Here is a 24207-nt window from a genome sequence, read left to right on the forward strand (position 1 = left end):
AATTTACAATTGTAAGTTTTATTAAACAGGCCCCAGAATCGATCGGCTTAATCTTGACTGCTACATCACTATGCTAATGAACGCCACATCACTGGCTTCTGTACTTTGACTGATCTACTCAAACCGCGCATTGTAGCTATTGTAAAGTAGAATAGAATAGAAATTGTTTATTATAAAAGGAAGCCAGAAAAACAGAACAATTACAAAAAGGTATAGAGGATGTTCGTTGGAATAATCATAATGTGGTGGTGGACGTCTTACTTGCGCGGCAGTCTCGGCGTACGCGACATCTCCGAAAAGCTACTAGAGAGCAGGCTCCGTTGGTTTGGGCACGTAAAAAGAAGACCTCCAGATTATGTGGGTAACGTTACAGCCAATCTAAACATACCAGGGCTTAGACCAAGAGGACGACCAAAAACAAGATGGGCGGATGTGGTCAAAAAGGACCTGTGTATGTGCAATGTCTCCGAGAACGACACGTCCGATAGAGCGAAGTGGAAGAGAAGTACGAAGAAGGCAGACCCCACCATCAGATGGGAATAATAAATGCCAAGGAGAGAGAGAGAGTGGTGGTGGACGTCTTAAGAGAACAGGGCCTCACTTGGCATATGTTGCTGCGTGAACCACGACGCTGGTATTATGTGGAACCCTACTGGGTGAGGCACTAAGGTCGTGTTCCATAAATATGCGTTATTATTATTGCGTATGGCAGACATAAATAAAATATCCTGCGTGGATCAAATATCCAGCTTAAGCTCCCTTAACCAAGTCTCTGCTGCATCCGTCACACAATGCAGCTCGGCTATACCACCTGGTAACTGGTGCAGAGGGCACTCGATCACTATGTGAGATATGGTTTGGTCCGGGTGACCACATTCACAGTATGGCGACTCCTTTAAGCCCCATTTATATAGGTGATGGTTTGACTTTCCATGGTTGGTCCTACACCGGTTCAGTCGTGTTCAGATTTTTCGCTTGGAGTCAAAGCCAGGGACCCTCCGCGAGGGATCCTGAATAAGGTCCGAATTTGTGCCGTCGAACATGTTCCACTCCAGCCTCCACGTATGCGTATGCGTTAAAATATTATCATTAATTGTAATGTTAGGCTCAACGTTAACGTTAGGCTCACGATCTGGAGATCCGGATACGATTCCCGATGACGACATAGTCAAAATCCCTTTGTGAGGACAGCCTCACAAGAGGGAGGGAGGAGGGAGGAACAAAGGACAGCCTTTGTTTGGACTTTTCAGGCTTGAATCACCTGATTGTCCGAAAAAGTAAGATGATTCCGTGCTTCGGAGGGCACGTTAAGCCGTTGGTCCTGGCTATTAGCCGTAAAAATACCTTCACCAACCCGCAGTGGAGCAGCGTCGTGGAGTATGCTCCATACCCCCTTCGGTTGATTGAATGGAGGCCTGTGCCTAGACAGGGACGCATATAGGCTGTTTTTTTAATGTACTAGACTTTGTGTTTAATAATACCTATTTTTTTATTATCTCAAACTTATTATCTTCTATGCTGTTCTGTGCCGTCAGGTAGGTCACTTACAGGAATCAAACAACAAACATAACAAAGATTAAAAGTTGGCTTTCCCTGAGAAAGTTGGTGATCCCAGAGGGTTGTGAACGGGGTCGTAATGGCAGTTTGGAAGTCCCGGAATCATCTCGACTTGACCGTTAAGCTCACCTTGTAAACTGGTTATGAATATGAAGTTCTTCAGTTCCTTGAACACATACATAAACTCACGCCCGTAACCCCAAACGGGGAGGGCAGAGCCACAAGTAACCAAAGACAACTTTACTTGCAACCACTGTTTATACGATGTATGCTGGATATGATGAATGAACCTTAATTCCTAGAAGTCGTAATAAATTATATTATTGTAGCGGTATTAAAAAAATGACATATAATAATTAATTAACTGGATTATTATTAGAATGCGTGATAACCCTGTTCGAAGAATGCGTTCTTTGTTTCGTCACAGCCCCTGCTTACCCCGGTAGTAAATAGTGAGAGCTCTCAGAGCTCCCCATTTGTCCGTCCAAGTAGTTAATGTTATTTACGTCAAATCTAACAGCCTCCGTGGTCTGGTGGTAAAAGCGTTAGGCTCACGGTCTGGAGGTCCGGGTTCGATTCCCGATGTGAACATATACGAAATCACTTTGAGAGATTGTCCTTTGTTTAATAAAACATTATCATATATTGTAATGTTAGGCTCAACGGTAACGTTAGGCGCACGATCTGGAGATCCGGGTTCGATTCCCGATGGCCACATTGTCGAAATCATTTTGTGAGGCTGTCCTTTGTTTAGTAAGGACTTTTCAGGCTTGAATCACCTGATTGTCTGAAAAGGTAAGATGATTACGTGCTTCGGAGGGCACGTTAAGCCGTTGGTTTCGGCTATTAGCCGTAAAAACACTTCCACCAACCCGCAGTGGAGCAGCGTGGTGGAGTATGCTCCGTACCCCCTCCGGTTGTTTGCGGAGAGGCCTGTGCCCAGCAGTGGGACGTATATAGGCTGTATATGTTTATGTTACGTTGCGGCTAATCTAGAATAAGTCACGTAAAAAAAGGTGTGCGTAAATTTATGTATGTATGTCATCATCATCATCATCATCATCATCAGCCCATTAACGTCCCCACTGCTGGGGCACGGGCCTTCCCTATGGATGGATAGGGAGATCGGGCCTTAAACCATCACACGGGCCCAGTGCAGATTGATGGTTATTAACGACTGCTAATGCAGACGGAACCAACGGATTAACGTGCCTTCCGAAGCACGGAGGAGCTCGAGATGAAAACTTTTTTTTGTGGTCACCCGTCCTATGACCGGCCTTTGCGAAAGTTGCTTAACTTCAACAATCGCAGACCGAGCGCGTTTACCGCTGCGCCACCGAGCTCCTCCGTATGTATGTATGAATAATTAATTACTTGTGGGTTGTCAAAGATCTCGTAAAAGAAAATAATAATCACAATAAAATTAAAATTGTTAATTGTTTTTGACAAGGATCAAAGTCAAACATCACATGCACGCATCGAAAAAAGATAACGCAAAATGCCTACTTTGAAACGCTTATCGCATTTGGTCCATTGTTGGTAAAATGCGAAATGGTTTATTAAATACCGGAAGTACATATATGGCGGAAGTTCGAGACCCATTTAATTATTGATGGGGTTTATATAACGGATCGTTTATGGCCATTTAAATTTCGAACATATGGGTTTTATGTACCTAATAATTATAGATGAAGGTTAATCGAGTTAATTTGTATACCTATAATGTTTATTTATTAAGTATTGTACTTACCCGTGCTTAGGAAATCTCACAAGGAGAAAATTCATTATAGTTAAAATGTTAATAAAATATATAACAGTCAAATTAAAAACCTACACTAAAATACATCAAAACACATAAATATTGAAAAAAAAACCCATATCAAACGTCAAAAAGCCCTCCGGAAAGCGAGCCCCGCCTGAACAAAAAAAAAGGAGAAAATTTAAATTGAAAAAATATCTGACTCGGACGGGACTTGAACCCGCAGCTCTTGTCAAGCCGGGACGAGCGTGTTAACCATTACACCACCGGATCCTCATCCTGTCCATGCGAAATTCTTTCAATCTATGTATCGTCATTAAGATAACGCCGGCACCATCTATCTATAATCATCATCATCACCAGCCCATTAACGTCCCCACTGCTGGGGCACGGGTCTTCCCTATGGATGGATCACATGGGTGACCACATGGGTGACCACAAAAAAAAATAAGTTCATCTCAAGCTCCTCCGTGCTTCGGAAGGCACGTTAAGCCGTTGGTCCCGGCTGCATTAGCAGTCGTTAATAGTTACCAATCCGCACTGGGCCCGCGTGGTGGTTTGAGGCCCGATCTCCCTATCCATCCATAGGGAAGGCCCGTGCACCAGCAGTGGGGACGTTAATGGGCTGGTGATGATGATGATTATAGATATGACCGGCCTTTGCGAAAGTTGCTTAACTTCAACAATCGCAGACCGAGCGCGTTTACCGCTGCGCCACCGACCTCCTCAATCCTATCTATAATATTGAGTACTAATTTATATCGTCACTGGAAAGGCAAAGCGCCAAAATATACTAAAACGCAGTAGTAGCAGTTCATGTGATAATAATAATTATGTATTTCTACTAAACAAATAAAATTACAAAAACAACATACCTACCTAAACTTACATTAAAGTCATGTAAATTGGACAAATGGTTAAAAAATATGACAGTAACACGAAAAAATACTTTAAATGGCTTTTTCCTGAAACTGCCTTTTGGCTTACGTAATTTTGCCTTGCGTAATTTTGGAGTCCTAGTATTGGCTTTGTAATAGACTACTCTGGGCGCCATCCCACTTGCGTCAGACAGAGTACTGCAAGGCGGAAGGCAAGAGGAAAACCACTGCCCTATTTTTCCCTAAAAAAGTAGCATGGAAAATGCTGCACCGACAAGAGCGTGGCTCTTAAATTGATGATGATAAATTTTGCCTCTCCATGGACGATATAATATTTAGAGATTTTATATTTTCAGAATCATTGTCCAGACTTAAACCAATGAGTTATTAATTTATCTTAAGTGCAGTTTTCACTAACACAGTTAGCTTGACCATTCTAGACGGCGATACGGTTCACCACCTATCACGTTGGTCGAACTTATTTGATGCTAAGTTATTGTTGTGATTGATGTTTGTTGTTGTGATTGTTTTTCATGTTGTTCTTCCTTCTAATATCGCTATCATTATCGCATTAGGTTAAGTGAAATCTGTAATGATGATGTTTTAGCTAATAGTAATAAAAATAAATTAAAATAAATAAATAAAAATAAATATTATGTAAAACTGTCACTTGTAATAAATGATTACGATTATTATTTGTACCAAGAATAAAGCACTGGAAGAGACTACAGTTCATAATGCAACAACTACGTAATCTCTGCAACTCATTTGGAGTTCGCAACAACTCGGATAAAAGAACTGTTCGCGAATACTCGTTATCTCTTTGTGAAGAAATAATGACCTGGTTTAGCTCTAACAACATTGTAGCAACACTGTTATCATGGATCTATCGAGAGGTCTCGCTAACAACCGTATAACGAACAACAAAATATTTTATTTTCTCTTGAGCGCAAACTTTGCAAATATGATTACCCCCTCGGAGTTGAGACAGCTCCCCCCCCAGCTATTTAGGATTACCCCCGCCCCCTCTCATATCTGAGGTCCCCTTCCTTTGGGACAGAGAAGCTTTCAATAATTGAGCGCGGTTTAGTTGTGGCTAGTTCGTGAGTCAAAAGTTGGGTTCCAATAAAAAAAACTATCTTCTTTTTTTAAGTCGGTTAAAAAAACAGATGACGTAACGGTAAAATTATACATATGTGAGTGTACATACTGCCGTCTATTTTTCCCTAAAAAAGTAGCATGGAGAATGCTACACCAACAAGAGCGTGGCTCTTAAATTTGTGATGACTTCTTATCGTGCGGGTTGTGAGCTAGAATACCAACCTCATCAACCCTGGAATCAGGGTTATTATTGAGCCGCCAAAGGCCACTAACATGACTCATGTAACGACTACGTACTTACATCAGTAAGTAGTAACCGGGACCACGACTTAACGTGCCTTCCAAAGCACGGATCATCTTACTTTCGGACAATCAGGTGATCAGCCTGTAATGTCGTTACCAAACTAGGGATCACAAAGTGATTTTTGTGACATGTCCCCACCGGGATTCGAACCCGGGGCCTCCGGATCGTGAGCCCAACGCTCAACCACTGATCCACGGAGGAATATTACAGGCCACTATAAATCACCAAAGAGCAAAGGCCTCCCCTCAATCAGTCGGAGGGGGTATGTAGCATAATCCACCGCGCTGCTCCACTGTGGGCTGGTGGAGGTGATTTTACGGCTAATAGCCGTAACCAACGGCTTAACGTGCCCTCCGAATCGCGGACCCATAATTACTTTTACAGACAATCCGGTGAGAAAAGTCCTTACCAAACAAGGGCAGTCTCACAAAGTGATTTCTACAATGTCCCCATGGGGAATCGAACTCGGACATCCAGATGGTAAGCTTAACTCTCAAACCAAACCAAACGGCTGTTAAAAAATCCTAAAAATCCTAGCTTTCACAAGCCTATCATCAAACAATACTTATAACATCAAACATTGTATTCTCCATCTCTTTGAATACATCTTCTGAGGAGCAGAAAGTTAAATTTTCCACGTCACTGGGCGGAAAAACACGAGCCGAGGATTTGCCAAGTAAAGGCTTTACACACAGCTGTAACTTGAATGAGGAAATTGTTGTTGTGTATCGTCGCCTTATAGCGAAAAGCCTTTTTAAAGCCTTTTTAAAAAAAACACATTTGGATTTATGTTAAGTATGTAAGTGCAAGGAAGGGGTAGACCTAGGATAACATTTATGAAACAAATAAAAGAGAAGGTGCAGGTCATGTCGTATCGGGAGGTGAAGGTTTTGGCGGGAAGAGAGGAATGGCGATTACTCCACCGATAAGAGCGCAGCTCTTAAATAGAGAGAGAGAGATGTAAGTGCACTTTTTCACACTGTTAGCTCGGCCTTTATAGACGGTGATACGGCTCACCACCTATCACGTTGGTCTAACAGAAAGCGATGAGGAGTGGGTACTTAGTTCATCTTGCGATGGATGTACCTCTGGCTACCCCAATAGGGATATACTTGTGAGCAATATAGTTTACTGAAAGCATCGGCGCCCGAAGGACGTAATATACGATCGCGACGACCCGATTTTTCTAGCCATAGAGGCGCACTTCAGAACTCGGATACCGACCCCGCCGGCGTGGTAAATGTGTTCCCTCATTGAGAACTTATCGCTATTGACCCAGTAGGGTCGAGTAAATTTTTCGAATGTAATCCTCACAGACTCCGCCCTGATCGGAGGTTCGCGCACTGGCACCCTCAGGGGTGTTGTCTTAAATTTTGTAGGCCTTAGCGCTCCTATTTAAAATGTAGCATTAAATTGTATCTAGGATAAATAAAAAAAAAAAAAAAAAAAAAAAAAATTTGTCCGACCAAGTTAATGCCAAAAGTTCTATATATTTTTTTATTTTTTATAATATTATAAAAGGCTTTCACAAGCCTATCATCCCGGGCATTTTAAAAAGTCAAGTAAGGGATAGTGTCCGTTTCTACACGATGGACTGAAGTTATTTCTTGCCATGGCAAACATAGCAAAGCCATAACATTTCCAGAAAGCCATAATATTTCATACTCCAATCATACGCTCAATGTAACCATGCGACTTTGGTATACTTTCCGCCGTAAACCGTAATATGACAGACAAATACGAGGCTATAACGTATACTCGAATAAATAATATAATTATGTAGGTAAGTACTATACTCGTGTTAGTTGGAAGCCATCGATACGGCAATGTAGGACGGAAGAGGCGAGTCACAGGGACAATACAATACAATGCAAATACACTTTATTGCACCAAAATACAAAGAAATAATTACAGAAAGAGTCTTAACTAAGTACATGGCAAATGGCGGCCTTATCGCTTAAAGAGATTTCTTCCAGACAACCATAAGGTGAGGGAAAAATGTAAAAAAATTGAAAGATTGCAGGTACAAACTATAAGTACAACTTCACTCAACGTCACGAGTACTAATATGTATACACTTTGAAACCATGTCACATTAACTTTTTTGACAAATTAAACCGTAAGTCTCATTAAATGTCAAACATGATAGTGCGACAGGGTTCTAAGGTGGTTACCTGATATTGTTCATGACTGTACGTCTGGGTGTTAGTGACACCGTAACGAAAACTTTAGGGGATGATTCAGAAACTGCTGTTTGAGCAATGAGGCAGCCTGTTGAAACTTTCTGTTTTTCTGTTTTATGTACCTAGATTTATACGTACCGTACCAATAGGAAAAAGACGAGATCTTATGTGTTATGTGTCATTTGTTCTTCATCTTTGAAATGCACATTATATTGATGGCCCCGGCTACAAGCCGTAAAAACCAAAGCCGCTTACGTGGCTTTCACTATACAGCACCGAAGCCTAATGTATATGTTTCGACACAAGGAAAAAAATAACGACAAAATGTACCTTAAGTGCCGAACTCCCCTAAAAAGTAAGAAGGAAAACGAATAGAATTTGTTAAAATCTACATTATACATTCACGGGATTTTCGTACTTCGCGATCCCTGAATTCTCCCTTGCTTTCACATCCTTCATTCCTTCATATGTGAAGGTATACATTTTGTAACAATACCCTTCCTCGAATGCTTTAGTCGGGTAAAAAGCGATTTCCGAAATGCGTTAAATACTTGTCGTTTCCTCCTCTCCAATGAGCCGGAATGGTACGCAATGTAATGATTTCTATTTCGTAAGAATCACATAAACATACCTACCTATCACTACATAATATAAAACAAAGTCGCTTTTTCTGTCCCTATATATGTACGCTCAAGTCTTTAAAACTACGCGACGGAGTTTGATGTTGTTTTTTTTAATAGATAGAGTGATTCAAGAGGAAGGTTTATATGTACAATAACATCCATTAAATAGTGGAGAAATACTAGGCTGTTATTGTTGAGGTTTTTAATGTGATGTCGTAAATAATTTCATTTTTTCCCCAGCATTGCACCCGAGCGGAAGATAAGTCGGAACCGGAGGTCTTAGGTCCGAATCCCAGTGAGGACAATCACAAAAACCCTAGTTTGGTTAGGACTTTCAGCCTGATCACCCGATTATCCGAAAGTAAGATGATCTGTGCTTTAGAGGGCACAGTCATGAGCAATGTAATGTACCCACTTTAGGACTCTGTCGCACTAACATATTTGACATTTAGTGAGACTTACAGTTCAATTTGTCAAAAAAGTTAATGTGACATGGTACCAAAGTGTATACATATTAATGCTCGTGACCGTACATTATAAAGAGTTGGAAAAATTATACTCAGTCTTCTTATTTAATCACAGGCAGAGTTTCCCCTTACAAAATGTTAGCAAAAAAAGTTTGGCTAGGCGGGTGCCGGGTAAGATATGATTAGCTGGCTGGCTGGCTGGCTTCCGGCTTGGCGGCATAGATGGCAGCAGAGGCGTTACAACATACACCCACTCCTTGCGGGCTGTTTCAGTCCCATATAATAAGGGGCGGGCCTATTGCCATTAATCGGGCACAAGTCCTGGAAACCACGTGATATGAATGTTTAGGGTTTGGGACCTGTATGTACTGGTACGGGGTGTAAGTGACATCGTAACGAATACTGAGGGGGCTGATTTAGCTCATTATTCTGAGTTAATATCAAGTGGAATTTTCGATCGCAAAAGTATAGAATTGAAAATAATTAAAAAAATACTAAAAAAAATCATGAATTTTGCGACGGAAAATTCCACTTGATTTTAACTCAGAATCATGGTCTGAATCATCCCTCTGAGTATTCGTTACGATGTCACTAACACCCAGTATAATATAAGTTTATCATCATTGAATGAGAAGCTCGGTGGCGCAGCGGAAAACGCGCTCGGTCTGCGATTGTTGAAGTTAAGCAACTTTCGCAAAGGCCGGTCATAGGATGGGTGACCACAAAAAAAAAAGTTTTCATATCGAGCTCCTCCGTGCTTCGGAAGGCACGTTAAGTCGTTAGTCCCGGCTGCATTAGCAGTCGTTAATAACCACCAATCCGCACTGGGCCCGCGTGATGGTTTAAGGCCCGATCTCCCTATCCATCCATAGGGAAGGCCCGTGCCCCAGCAGTGGGGACGTTAATGGGCTGATGATGATGATGATGATATACACATTGATTTAAAAGATTGCTGTTGCAGTTTCTTGTCATTTCTTCTCCTTAGCTATAATAACACCTTGCGAAATGTAGTTTCAAATATGGTAAATTGACCTTTAATAAGTTTGTTTAAGTGATAATTACGTTGAATAAATGATTCTGATTCTAATACAAAAATAGCTAGTTAAAAATAGTGCATATTTCAAACATAACTCAGTACTTAACCTGATATAGCACTTAATAGCTGGAATCCAAAATGTCCGTCTAATAACAAACGAATTTCCCAACCCATTTAGGCCTGATACTTCGCGAGTAGCCAACAGATAATAAAAAGGGTGGAATGTGTTACCTAAACGGCTGTCCGCGAAAGAGTAAACAAACATTGGGCCAAATTAAAACAACGACAGAAAAGGATGGAAAAGGGTCGACGGCACAGAGTTCTTATTATAGAGAAAAGCCGCGGGAGCATAGCCGGTGGGACCGAAGTCACGGATGTGCCGTTCCCGAGAATGGTCCCAAAATGGGAATGTTCCCAAAATGGGAATGTTTTCAAAATGGGAATTTTCCCGTAGTAAAAACTCTTTAATAGTATGGGCACTGGCTGCTTTTCTATTTCAAATTGTTTTTTTCTTGTAGTCTGTTCTTGTCTGCCTAAAGGTTAACAAATCTCTTTTTACATAAGTTTCGCGCTATTCTACGGCACATCAAAAAACGATCATATTATATGAGGCGACGGAATTATAAAATTTTCCACATCATAGCTTCTTCGGTATCGCGAATACAACTAGCGTTTGTGTAACTACGCAATGAACGTCGGGTAAAGCGATGTAGCGGTCCAGACAGAAATACCTTCGTGCGGCCGCTTCACACGCAGTCGTGAGTTAACATGCGACATGCGGATTAGGCTGCGTTTCCATTGACGCGGAGCTGGGTAGAGATGAGCAGGAGTCGACCAATCACCGTAAGCGAGAGAGTGACAGAGCGTCTTCGTTTTTCGCTCTCTCGAACGCTGTGATTGGTCAAATCCGCACATCTCCGCTCTTCTCCGCCCATCTCCGTGTCAGTGGAAACCCGGCCTTATTTAGTGCCAAGGGCATATTTCCCTTGTTTCTGTGATCTATGGTCGGCGGAGTCAAGAACGGTGGAAGCAGGTTTGAGTAAGAAAATTCTATATGAAATAGAAACCTGTGGATTCTTTGAGTGGAAATTATGGTTATTGTGGAAGTTATATAACACCCTGAAGCGGAAGTAAGTAGTTGAAATCATACGGATGGAAAGAGGGAAGGAATGTACTTATTTTATACTCAGATTTACTATTTCGCGTTAATTCCTATACTCAGAGTTTAAAGGTAAATATACATATATTTATAAACACCTGGGTAAGCAGAGACTATGGAATTCCATTTGCTTCGATCCTGCCACACTTCTCTTTGTTCCTCTACATGTCTCAATCGTTTAATTTATTTATTTATTTATTTATTTATTTATTTATTTATATAGACATTTGCAACATTACAGTATAAACCATTGCGTTACAAACAAGATTCTTATGGGCCTAAAACAAATTTACAATATTATAATGATAAATTGAACAATAATAAAGGAAGGATACACAAAATAATAACAAAACAATTCAATTAATAATATTGAGACAATACATAACAATAAAATAATTATTATTTAACTTATGCTACTGACAGGCATCAATTTTTCAAATGCTTTTGCACATTCACTCAACAAACATCCAATCGCACTCACAAACAAGTCGCAATGTGGTGCGGACGCGAGAACGAGATTGAGAAGAGCACAGACACGTAATATCGGCGTGTGGCGGTGCGCCTGCGTGCGCGCAGCGGGCTGCATCAGCAGCGGTGGCGCGCGGCGCGGCGGATGTCCCCGCCACGTCGGCACAAACACACGCACCAAGCGCTCAATCAGGTAGGCACTGTCAGTTTTACCCCGGATGATACTTAGGGCAAATCTGACAAGTGCTAGGTATCTCCGCAGTTGTAATGAGTCAAAACCCAAGCGACCCTGGAGAAAGAGCGTTGGATACATGTATGGGTAATACCCGCACCTCCTCTTGTACAAATAACGCAGAAAACGTTTCTGCACCTGCTCCAAAATGAGGTTGTATTTCCTCTCATATGGGATCCATACAACAGAGCTCGTTTCCAATATACTCCGAACAAGCGACGTATATAGAGTGCAAGTCGCCTCGTCTGAGAGGGCGGTGGCGTTCCTAAGTACAAACCCTAGGCGACGGTAAGCTGCGATCGCGATCGACTCGATGTGGTCCTTAAAGGTGAGCCTCTGGTCAAAACGTACTCCGAGGTCGCGTACACTTGTCACCCTGACTATCGGGACATCTCCCAACTTAAAGGTGAACTCACGCGGGCGTGGCGAACGTGTAAAACTAATCACCTCACATTTGGCGGCGTTGAAGTATAATTTATTCATTACACTCCAATCGTATACTCGACAAAGGTCCTCCTGAAGGGCCACTAAATCATCATCACCGCTGATGGACTTGACTAATTTAATATCGTCAGCAAACAGCAGCACGGTTGACTTTAAAATTACGTCTGGAAGGTCATTTATAGTGAGTAAAAAGAGCAGGGGGCCCAAATTTGAGCCTTGACTCACACCAGATGGTGTCCGGTAGTTATCTGACACAAACGGTCCATATTTTACAAATTGCTCCCTCCCCGACAAGTAATTCGCGAATAATTTTAATAGCTTCGGTGAAAAACCCAAAATGCTCAGCTTCGCCAACAACACATCGTTATCCACCTTATCAAATGCCTTCTGAAAGTCGAGGTAGATAACCTCTACCTGGTTCCCGCTATCCATTTCGGTTGAAATGTAGTCCACAAGATGAACCAAATTAGTAGAAACCGATCTACGAGGCAAAAAACCATGCTGGGCATCAGAAATGTGTGGTTGACATTGGGGCAATAGATGGGCATGCATCGTCATTTCGAATACTTTCGCAAGAGAACATAGAATCGCGATAGGACGATAATTCTCAACCGCAAGCCTCGATTCAGACTTAGGAATAGGGATGACGCGGGATTGTTTCCAGCGTCTAGGGTAAACACCAGTGTCGAGAATTGAATTAAATAAGAAAGTAATAGGTTTGAGAAGCGCATCGGCACAACCATTAATTACGAATGCAGGCATGGCATCTGGCCCCGGTGAAGAAGCTGGCTTTAACTTTTTAATGGAAGCGCGTACATCCGCCTCTGTGATAGAATTTATATGGACACGATTAGAGCCAGAGTCATAAATGGAACCAGCTGATTCCCAGTCCAAACAGGGTTCATTAGAGAGGAACACTGAGCCAAAGTATTCAGCGAATGCTGCAGCTGCGCCCTTTCCACTAAACTCGTCACCACGCCACGTAACCTTGGGTTCAATACCACCACTGTTTCGCAATCCATTTACAAAGGACCAAAATTGTTGCGGATTCATACGTATTTGATCCGAGATCCTGTGCATGTAGCTTTTATAGGCTTTTACTATGTCTTCTTTGATTCTACATCTAAGACGTGCAAATTCCCTATAATACGTGGGCTCAGAAGTCATTTTCCATAGGCGATGATAATAGGCTTTACAGCCGATATCATGAATTATGGCTTGTGTATAATAAACCGGATAGGATCTGACGGCATTGGATTCATCTCGCACCTTTCTAGGGACGCAGCTATCAAAAATATTAAAAACAGTGTCGTAGAAATATTTTACAGCGAGTTCCGTATCTTTGATATCGTACAAAGCTTGCCAGTCGACCGATTGGATCAGGAGGTACAATTGGTAATAGTCTGCCTTGGAAAAGTTCCAATCCAAATTCCTGTCCACGTTTGATGGGTCAATTCTAGGCGCCCTACAATTCGCATACTCTATTTTGACAATCAGTGGCGGATGATGAGGATCGATTTTTGTGAGTACTTCTAATGGGGAAGCTGCACATACCTGAACAGCACCTGCCATTTCTTCACTGGTCAGCACCACATCTAGACATCTTTCATTCTTATTAATCACGCTATTATACTGGTAAAAGTTACACATAGCTAAAAAACAGTGGAAATAATTATTGACACAATCGCTGGCACTATACAAATTTAGATCGCCTAAGATTAATATTTTTGCACTTGAGTGTTTGGTGCACACTTGCTCAACACTGTTGAACCATTCGAAATAACACTCGTCACTTGCTGAAGGCGGGATATAGAAAACGTTGACATATACATAGGAGTCGTTTATCGAGAATCTAGCCCAGATGTCCTCACACCGCTCACACTCATAAGACTGAATGCGTTCAAGGTGTAATGGGGAGCGCGCGGCTAGCATAACACCTCCTCCGTCGCGCATCACCCGGTCTCTTCTTAATAACTTCCAATCCCCGGTACAGAGCTCCGCGTCGTGAATTGAGCTGTCCAAGTTCGTCTCAGTTATCGCAACAAGATTAACATCAACCAGCAATGAGAGGTTTGTTCGGAATGTAAACAACTTTGATTTCAACCAACGTGCATTCTGATAATAAGCTGCCAGTCTGAACTTAATACTCGAACGACTATTTACCCTTTGTTTCGCTACTGTTGTTATCGCGGGCCTTACGAAAGGGCAGCGACCAGGGCTTTATACAGATGCCTTGTGGCCAAGCTTCAGGTGCCATGATTTTATCAGCCGAGCCAGACGCTATAGTAAGCTTAAAGGATGCATAGTTACCTCTGGCTTTCAAAGGCTCGATTGAGATGGTTTCAGCACGGCCACATATGGTGTCCAGATGGTCACGTATTTGATCTACCGATGTCCCCGTTTTCACATAATACAGGTGCAGTTGGCGGGTCCGCTCGGAGGCAACAAGCTGTGTTTTACCGGGCGTGGCGGAACCATAAGTGACGCGAGACCGCCTTTTCCTAGTCACTGTAGTCCATGTGCCTTCCTCTCCAGAGTTGGTGTCTCGAGATGGGGCCTCAGTGTACGCAACAGGAACAGAATCGGTAGCCGTTGGGCTTACATTAGTCGAGCGGCCGCCGCTCGGAGGACCTTGCTTCAGCGACTGCCGGGGACCTTCACCGCCTTTCTTCACGATATCTGCAGTTTTGCTCTTCTTAGTCACTGGTATAAAACTTTGACTATTCAAAGAATGGGATTCCCCACAGCTAACGTCAGCTCGCTCCAACAGTAACAGCCTGTCCTCAATGGCACTAAGTTTGCTGGTTAAATTACTGACAGCATTATTTAACAAGGCAGCAATCTTGTTGGTTATGGTGTCGCTTATTTTATCAGCTAATCTGTCACATAACGCGGTACTTAACTCTTCCCTAATGAATTCTCGTAGCCCTCCAGGATTCATAGAATCTTCGATGAATGTATTGTCCATACATGCATATGGTGAGCTCTGGGTGGCCACGGGAGCACGACGTATGGTCACATTTTCATCATCAAGGCCTGCATGACGCGCCACAGGGGTGTCCACATTAACATGTAGATTTTTTGGCTGCTTGCAATAACAGGCCTGACACTTCCAAATACTTCTGCGCTCGGCGGTCATAGTGCCATAAAAGCGCTCCTCACTAATATTGGCGCAATCCAGGCAGTAAGTCTCATTGCAGAGACTACAAAGCAAGTGCCTTCTGCAATCAACTTCGCTCATACAACCCGCACACTTTACCGTACTCATAGTTGCGTAGGTATCTCACAGTGACTGGTTACCACGAACACGGCGCGCGATGAATGTGCAACGCGTAGCTGCAGCTACAACCGTAGGTGGCGCGTAGATGGTGCGTAGACGCCTCCGTCGTAGCAAGGGTCACACGCGGTCGTTCGTTGACCCCGCGCCTGACTGGTCACTCACAGGTGCACTCGGTATGCGACGATGTTGCGCAGGTCAGTACCGCGGCCGTTGCAATATTCACTTTAAATACGTTTTTTGTTGTAGTTTAAAAAGTAACTGAGATAATTCAAAACTGTTTGCTGCACTGTTATAACTGTACACTATACTTGGTTTTGGTATAATATTATGGTTATAAGTGAAGGTTTAGCACTAGTTTTGGCAAAATAACCGCGGAGCAAAGTAACGTGCGCCTGCTCCGTATAACGCTGACCGCGCAACATTTAATACACAACAGTTAATACACGCCCGCTGGTTCAGAGTAGATCGATCAAATCAGATTATTCAAATCATCATCATCATAATCAGCCCATTAACGTCCCCACTGCTGGGGCACGGGCCTTCCCTATAGATGGATAGGGAGATCGGGCCTTAAACCACCACGTGGGCCCAGTGCGGATTGGTGGTTATTAACGACTGCTAATGCAGCCGGGACCCACGGGTTAACGTGCCTTCCGAAGCACGGAGGAGCTCGAGATGATTTATTTTTTTGTTTTGTGGTCACCCATCCTATGACCGGCCTTTGCGAAAGTTGCTTGTTGTTGTCGAGATTTATCATGTATTTTTTTAAAGTACATTTAGTGTTGCACCTTTTTACTGCCGAGAACGTTCCCAAAGTGCGAACAACAGTACCTACATTGTGAAGTATTTTCCCAACAATAACTTTTGATCGCAACCGACATACCTCCTCGCATACGAGTAATGTGTAAATTCCAAATATAATTAATGAAATACCTATTCAACCCATGACACGTTCATCGCATATCGGGAAGCGGGACCGAATTTTTGCCCAACTTTCGCCGTCGGGGTCGCATGTTCAGGATACGGGATTGCCGGAATACCTATAACTTTCCGAAATTCATTTTATGTTTTACAAGTATGAGGTTGTTAACAACAAAAGGTAGATATTTTGGTAAGGTACTTACTTGTGTACCTCTAGTATAGAGTAGATCATAATTATATTGTATTATTGTATATCAATTATGGGCAGTAATAAATCAGATGTACGCGAACACTTGTTTATTTCGATCTCCCGATAGCCGATCCTTACAACCTCCTCCTTCCTTCCTTTCCTTCTTTTCTTCTATCCTTTTTTCCTTTCTTTCTTTTTGAGGGTTTTCTAAAATACTCAATGGTTTAATATAGATATTAAGAAAATATAAATAACCACAAGCGACCCAGATTTCGAGATACATTAAACAATCGGATTTATCTGGAGGCGTTTATTTATCTGTTTTAGTTTATTTTTATTTAATTTAATTTTTGTTTTGTTTCATAGTTTTGTTCCGAAACTGTTTTGTTTATGGTGTAAATAAAGTTATATTTTTTCCATTCTATACTTTTTGGATGAAAAATTCCACTTGATATTAACTCAGAATCATGAGCCGAATCGTACTCCTCAGTACACGTTACGATTTCACTTACACCATGTTCAAGTTCGTACCATACAAGTATGTATGGGTGTTATTCAGAACATGATTCCGAGTTGATATCAAGTGAAATTTTCTATCGGAAAATTCATGTTTTGTTTTAGTTTCATACTTTTCGACGGAAAATTCCACTTGATATCAACTCAGAGTCATGGTGTGAATCATTGCTCAAAGTTTTCGTGACGATGTCACTAACAGAAAAGTAATAAAGATGAGAAAAAAACGGAAAATTAACCAAAATTCTCGACTGGGTATATTCTCGCCACATACGAAAACTCATACATCACGGTCACAGTGCATTAAAACTTCGCCTCATCCACATTTATCTCATCCCAGTATCAATTACAAACATCACAAAGTCTTTCCATTTGAGCAACTCTCACAACGGCATCATATTTAACACAATGGAAATTAATTACGCGATGCAAATTCCAAAAACGGATAGTTTCTTACGCCTTAATTAAAATTAGGCGAGACGAAGTCAGTTGGAAAGGGGATTTTCGACGAAATTGTAACTACTTATCATACATACAGAAACTCACTCGAATTCCCTAATGGAGTGTACGTTGTACGTTGAATACTTAGTAATTTAATTCTTCTTCTATAGTGTGGGTTGTGAGGTGAATTACCAACTTCATCAACCCTGGTGTCAGTGTTATTATCGAGCCGCCAAAGGCCCCTGACATGGCTCATGTAACGACTACTTACTTACATCAGTAAGTAGTAACCGGGACCAATGACTTAACGTGCCTTCCGAAACACGGATCATCTTACTTTCTGGGCAATCAGGTGATCAGCTTGTAATGTCCTAACCAAACTAGGGATCACAAAGTGATTTTTGTGATATGTCCCCACCGGGATTAGAACTTTAAGTTATATATGTCATTTTCTTATCCGCCGAAAAGAAAAGGGACGGATGATTGACAGCTCTTAATTTTAGGAAGAAGGAGTAAATGAATGAATAACCCGGGGCGAATCAAAAAGGTACCTCGCTGGTATGCAAACCGTTTGACGTGTGCTGTCAACTTACTTCAGGTTGACAGCACACCAGGTGATCAGCCTGTAATTTAGTTTACATGCCTAATCACTCTAAGGACCTCCATGGTCCAGTGGTTAAGCGTTGGGCTCACGACCCAAAGATCCCGGGTCCGAATCCCGGTGGGGACATCATAAAAACCACTATGTGATCCCCAGGTAGTTTGGTTGGAACATTACAGGCTGATCACCTGATTGTCCGAAATTAAGATTATCCGTCTTTCGGGACGCGCGTTAAGCCGATGGTCCCGGTTACTACTTACTGATGTGAGTACGTAGTTGTTACATGAGCCATGTCAGGAGTCTTTGGCGTCTCAATAATAGCCCTGACACCAGGGTTGATAAGGTTAGTAATCCTCTTCATAACCCACACGAAAGAAGAAACGCCCTTAATTAAACTTTGCCGCAACGGATCGGGAGTTTTCGCAGAAATCATAACTATCCGGGATAATTAATTTTATTAAACTATTCCGGGGGAGTTCTCCCCTCAAGGGACGGAAATAAAATCAATTTTGCCCTGGTCGCTGATGTTCGGCGTCTTCCGGTGAGGTGATACCCGTTTCCGTGTTAATATTGTGCCAATTGGAACAAATAGGGGAGTGAGGATTTGGTTTGGATGGGTGGACTTATATTAAGTGTGCTATATACATGTCGGATATCACACGTTACTGTCTACTTATAAAAAAAAAAATCTATATACTACAGACATGTAACCCATATTCATTTGTGTTACAAATATAACATGTCAGATTAATACCTACTGAATAAAGATATTTTTGAATTTATTTTTTGAATAAAATAAAATTAAATTAAAAATAATAAAATTATTAAAACATTACATTTTCTTTTAATATTACATTTTTTATTATTCAGCATTATGGAATTTCCTGACAAAATTTATGAAAATTAAAAAAGTTTTCTGTTGAATTATTTTGACTTGCATACTTATGCGACGGAAAATTCCACTTGATATCAACTCAGAATCATGGTCTGAATCATCCCTCAGTTTTCGTTATGATGTCACTAACACCCTGTATACACTTCTGTGATACTATGTCAATCTCCCTGACAATGATGATATTGTGTATCGCATTGTATAATATACAACCTTATCTTGACAAATACGTAGCGGAAAACACAAGTACCCTCGACCTTATCTTCTGGCCTTAGGGGTCGGAAACTTCAGTAAGTACCTACATATTTCCTGTATGCATTAATACGTATTCTATATTTTATATTCAATGTTCCTTAAGAACTCTGAAATTAATTGCCTTGTAAAAAGAAAGTATAAATAAAAATAAAATAAATAAAATAAAGTAACTACATAGGCGGTAAATGTTCGGATCCTGTAGTCACAGGTGTTTTTGCACTCTTGCACTGATAATTTTTATTTAAGGTTTATTTTTTTTATATTTGTGACTCTTTTAATATGTAATACATCTCTCTCTCTATCGTGTAATACATGATACATAGAAAAAAAATCCCAGTAAACCAATAACAAAAAACACCTATATTTTTTTTATTGCGCACGTACATAAACGTACCCATTTCTAAAAAAGAAAAAACTTAATGCGTTGATATAAAAAGTATATTTTTGTCTCTAGTAAGCAAAAAGGAGGGTTATGTGTTTAACCGCTATATATGTATTTATGTATGTACGTCAGTTCTAACCTAACTTCTAATCCACCTGTCAGAATTTAACAAATGAGGTGTCACTAGAACCGTCTTGATAGTCCGGTGGTTATAGACTATGTGACGTCACGCGAAATTTAAAATAGCGCCCTCGTGAGGACATAAAGTGAGGACGAAAAAAATATATCGGGTGTTAAATGAAAGGGCTTGATTGCACATTTCAAATATTCATTATATATACATACAAGAGTCTATATAACCATCTGCGGCAAATCTACAATAAGTCACGTCAAAAAAACAGTAAAGAGTCAAATGTACTCACTGGGGTCTTTAACGGAAGTGATGACGAGTTTGAACCCGTTGGCGTCGGTGCCCCAGTTGTCTGTGACGTACTTGAGGGTCACGAAGTTGCTGCGAGTGAAGAGGGCACCAACTTGCTGCTTCGTGTTGCGGCAGGAGAGGTCCGCCTGCAACAACCAGTGGGCGTTCAGCACATTTACACACCTTAAATAATGGAAACTCCAAAAGAAACGATGGATGAATATTATGATCATGAGACGTGTCAAGAGCTTAGATTTATAGATACATTATTAATCTAACATCTATCTAACATTATCCCGTTTTTCACACGGTCCGCTTAACTAACCAAACTAGAGATCACCAGGGTTGATGAGGCTGGTATTCCACCTCACAACCCACACGATAACAAGAAGAATGAGCCCCTCTACCTATTTTTTTCATTTTAAACGTGAACCTCTCTGGGTCACCCTGTATATTTTCACATACAAGTTGAACGCAAGCGATCCTAATGCACTACACATTGCTGTATAGATACACACCGGAGTTCCGGTGGCCTTCGGAGGTCGGGAAGCAGGCGTCGGCAATATTTCGTTCATCGCAAAGGCTTAGTGAGCGATGAGGTATTACACCCGCCATATTTCAAACTGAGTGATCGCTTCGACGTGACCAAACCCTGGGATTTTAAGGTCTACGTGTCCATACATCAGGCGTAGTAGTACAGTCATGAGCAATATCATGTACCCACTTTAGAACCCTGTCGCACTATCATATTTGACATTTAATGAGGCTTACGGTTTAAATTGTCAAAAAAGTTAATGTGATATGGTTGCAAAGTGTATACATATTAGTACTCGTGACCGTACCTATTGACGGTTTTCTATGACGATTTCTGCTGATTTTAGTGAATAATTTAAAATTGCATTTGTGTAGATGAAGTTGGTGTACCTAGTTTTAGTATAGCGTGGTAAAAAACTGTAATAAGGTACTTATATCATAGAAAAAGGAATAATACTACTTCTTCTTCTTCTTCTTTCGTGTGGGTTGTGAGGTGAATTACCAACCCCACCAACCCTGGTGTCAAGAGTTATTATTGAGCCGCCAAAGGCCCGTGACATGGCTCATGTAACGACTACTAACTTTCATCAGTGAGTAGTGACCGGGACCAACGGCTTAACGTGCGTTCCGAAGCATTACTATACAATGGCATCTCTCCGTCTCTCCGCTCCCCACCAGCGGCTGAGCTAGGTTTACCTCACCCCCCTCGGTCTTACTTTAGTCTTCAATAGTATGTCGTCAGACGTCACACACACACAGATGCGCGTGTACGATAATGTCAATGTGTAGTGTCTGTGTAAAGAGGTGTTTTGTATGAAGTATCCGGGGTGTGCTTATATTTAAAGATACCATTAAATAAATTAAAAAAAATTTAATGTGTTTGAGTTTATCTCATTTTGTAATGAGTAGGAGCGAATTAAAAACGATCGCAGGCATGTCGTAAAAACGTCTGATCACTGGCAATTTGACATTAGCGCATATAAAAGTAAGTGCGCAATGCAAACAAACGTCAAATAGCAATATTGCCTTCTTAGATGAATTGCTCCGATGTGGCCATTTTAACCCCCCAGTTCATCACCTGTCTGTCCCATTAGTATCTAATGTATTTGCTAAAGAAAAAAAAACAATTTGTTCGATTCATGCGTGATTTGATTACAAATAACTCCCCAAACAATTCCAATAATATCTGAAGTAACAATTGGTTAGCTGGAGTTTCCCCTGAACATTTATTAACATGAACGTATTACTGATTACTGAAGAGGCGTCTCCAACCACTACACGTAAATCTCCCTTTCTACGCCTTAGTGAAAATTCAGCCATCTTTCACGGCGTTTGCAACTAGATCTCGCTGACAGACAGCCTCTCCCCCTTCACCCCCTAACCCCCCTCCTCACCCTAGAGGGGGTTCTTGCACAATTCAAAGGCGTTGCACTGAACTCTCCGCTCTTATTCTCTATGTAGAGTTTAATAAAGACGGGCCGGTCTATATTAAAAATTCCACGCCACACTTAGCTGCAGATTATCTCTAGGATTGAAATGGGACCGTCTGCGATCTGATGAACTGGCTGAAAGGCGATGAGTCATTCGTGTTTGAATTGACTATAGAATGGTTTGTTTCAATGAGACATGTAAAATCGGTTGAAGGAGCCCTATAGGCAAACAGGATCGTTAAGTTATCAAAAGATAATTAGCAAAGGCTTTTGGTACCAATTAAGAGCCGTGGTAAGAAAGCTTGAGTGTCACCGTGAGGTTGCAGGTTCGAATCCAGCACGGGCCTAAAGCAATTTTCGAAATTGTTTCCGAATTCATGTCTGGATCATAAATTATTGTCACATGCTCATAATTAAACGCATGTTTACGCAAAATGTGTTTCGAAGGTGTCACCTAACCTGTATTAGGCTGGTTTCCCCTTCGCGTATTGGAAGGTCAAATAGGCAGTCACTTTTGTGAGAAACCGGACCGGTCGAATCTTCAGGTTAGGTAAGTGGGCGCCGTGAACAAGAGGATGACACTAGAGAGATGAGCTGACATGAATTGTGATATCAACTGAAATTGGAAGACAAATAAGATCATAATAATGGTGAAATTCAAAGATATTTGCCATCAGCCCTGTTTACTTAGACCACGTTACTAAATTAGTTAGGTAAGTACATACGACATGCACTACAATGCATGAGTACGATGGATACAATAACCAAATAAGTGATGGATCAGCACTAAATGAAATCAGCCAGCACAAACTTCTGTCCGTTAACATTCCTGCACCACACCTCATATGCCAATTAAAACGAAAACTTACGTCTAAATTGGGAAATCCAACAAACAGTCGCAAATAACATGAGAACATGTTTAATTCAAACATTTCAATCCGTCGACGAATTAACCAACTCCACGTACGTCCACAATAAAGGGCAAACTTAAATGGAAAACAGTGGTCATATGTAGCTAGTTGCGAAACTATTCGCGGATTCATTGCCTCGGCGACAAAGGGCAAAGTTGTGGGCACCTGTACGTTGAGAACTATGCGCTAGTTGCGCAGTACTCGCTAGTTGCGAAGCTTTCGCTAGTTGCGAACATTCATCAAGCGATGACAGCAATAGTTACGACGTCCTGTGGTCACCAACTTAAACTCGATACAACTTCGGCGTGTGATCATTTTCGGTGGAATTTACACGTTGTTATGAAGGTGAGAGTTTGTTGTACAACTTTGTTGGAGCAGGTGAACAACGTGCTTTGGGAATAGTTGAGAATAGTTAATATACTGGATATTATACTCTGTGCTATTAAGGCAAATGGAGGTACGATGCTCCCGAGCTAACGGGCTCTCATCAAAAGATTAGAATCCTGTCTCAAATATTTTTTGCTTAACGTCGACTTCTTTCTCTTTTAGGCGAAATCGCTAATAGTCTATTCAGTTGGAGACGGCAATATCGACCGTGTCGCAACGTATCTTGGCTAAGGAAACTGAGATTCAGTAGGCAAGCAAAACAAGGACTGCTTAGTGCTCTGTCTTTGTTAGCAAGTGAATAGTAATTCAATATTATAATCATCATCCGTTATCCCATGTTCATAAAGCCCGCTTACCTAAGTTGAAGATTTGACAACTCAAGTTTTTATACAGAAGCGACTGCTTGTCTGACCTCCAACCCGCAAAGGGAAAACCAGCCCGCCAAACCAGCCAGGTTAGGTTAGAATGTGTGAATAATCCTTAAAGAACCACGCCCAATCACCTCGTGCGACTTCAACTTAACTTTTAAATAATTCCTTCTCAAAGTGCAAAAAGTTCCAGTTCCGAATCTCTCAGAGAAGCCCATATATATCCCGATAAGCAAGTTCCATCCAATCCACAATTACGGATTTCCATTTCAAATAGCTCCCGTCTCAGAATAAGTTGAGTTGGAACTTGAAAGTTGGCAGAACGTTTGAGACTAATTCAACTTGTCATGTTGGCAACATTGAGAGGTGACAAGTTGGAGAGCTGGCCAGTGACATCGACTCTTAAATATTCTGAAGAAAATATGCGAAGATGACTGTTGATTTGAAACCTTTTTGAAACTGATTTATTA

The 24207-nt window shown here is 41.4% G+C and overlaps 2 protein-coding genes across 2 annotated transcripts in view; both read right to left on the reverse strand.

Moving 5' to 3' along the window:
- Positions 1–24207, reverse strand: part of LOC126370589 (beclin 1-associated autophagy-related key regulator) — a 336054-nt gene that overhangs the window by 26833 nt on the left and 285014 nt on the right. The gene's annotated exons all lie outside the window — the stretch shown is intronic.
- The window catches only part of LOC126370842 (uncharacterized), a 136158-nt gene that overhangs the window by 7753 nt on the left and 104198 nt on the right, over positions 1–24207 (reverse strand). The window contains exon 3 of the mRNA XM_050015918.1: positions 20109–20253. Coding sequence (XP_049871875.1) covers positions 20109–20253 — 145 coding nt within the window. The remainder of the gene's footprint in view (positions 1–20108; positions 20254–24207) is intronic.

This window comes from Pectinophora gossypiella, chromosome 1 (genome assembly GCF_024362695.1).
Source record: "Pectinophora gossypiella chromosome 1, ilPecGoss1.1, whole genome shotgun sequence".
NCBI lineage: Eukaryota > Metazoa > Arthropoda > Insecta > Lepidoptera > Gelechiidae > Pectinophora > Pectinophora gossypiella.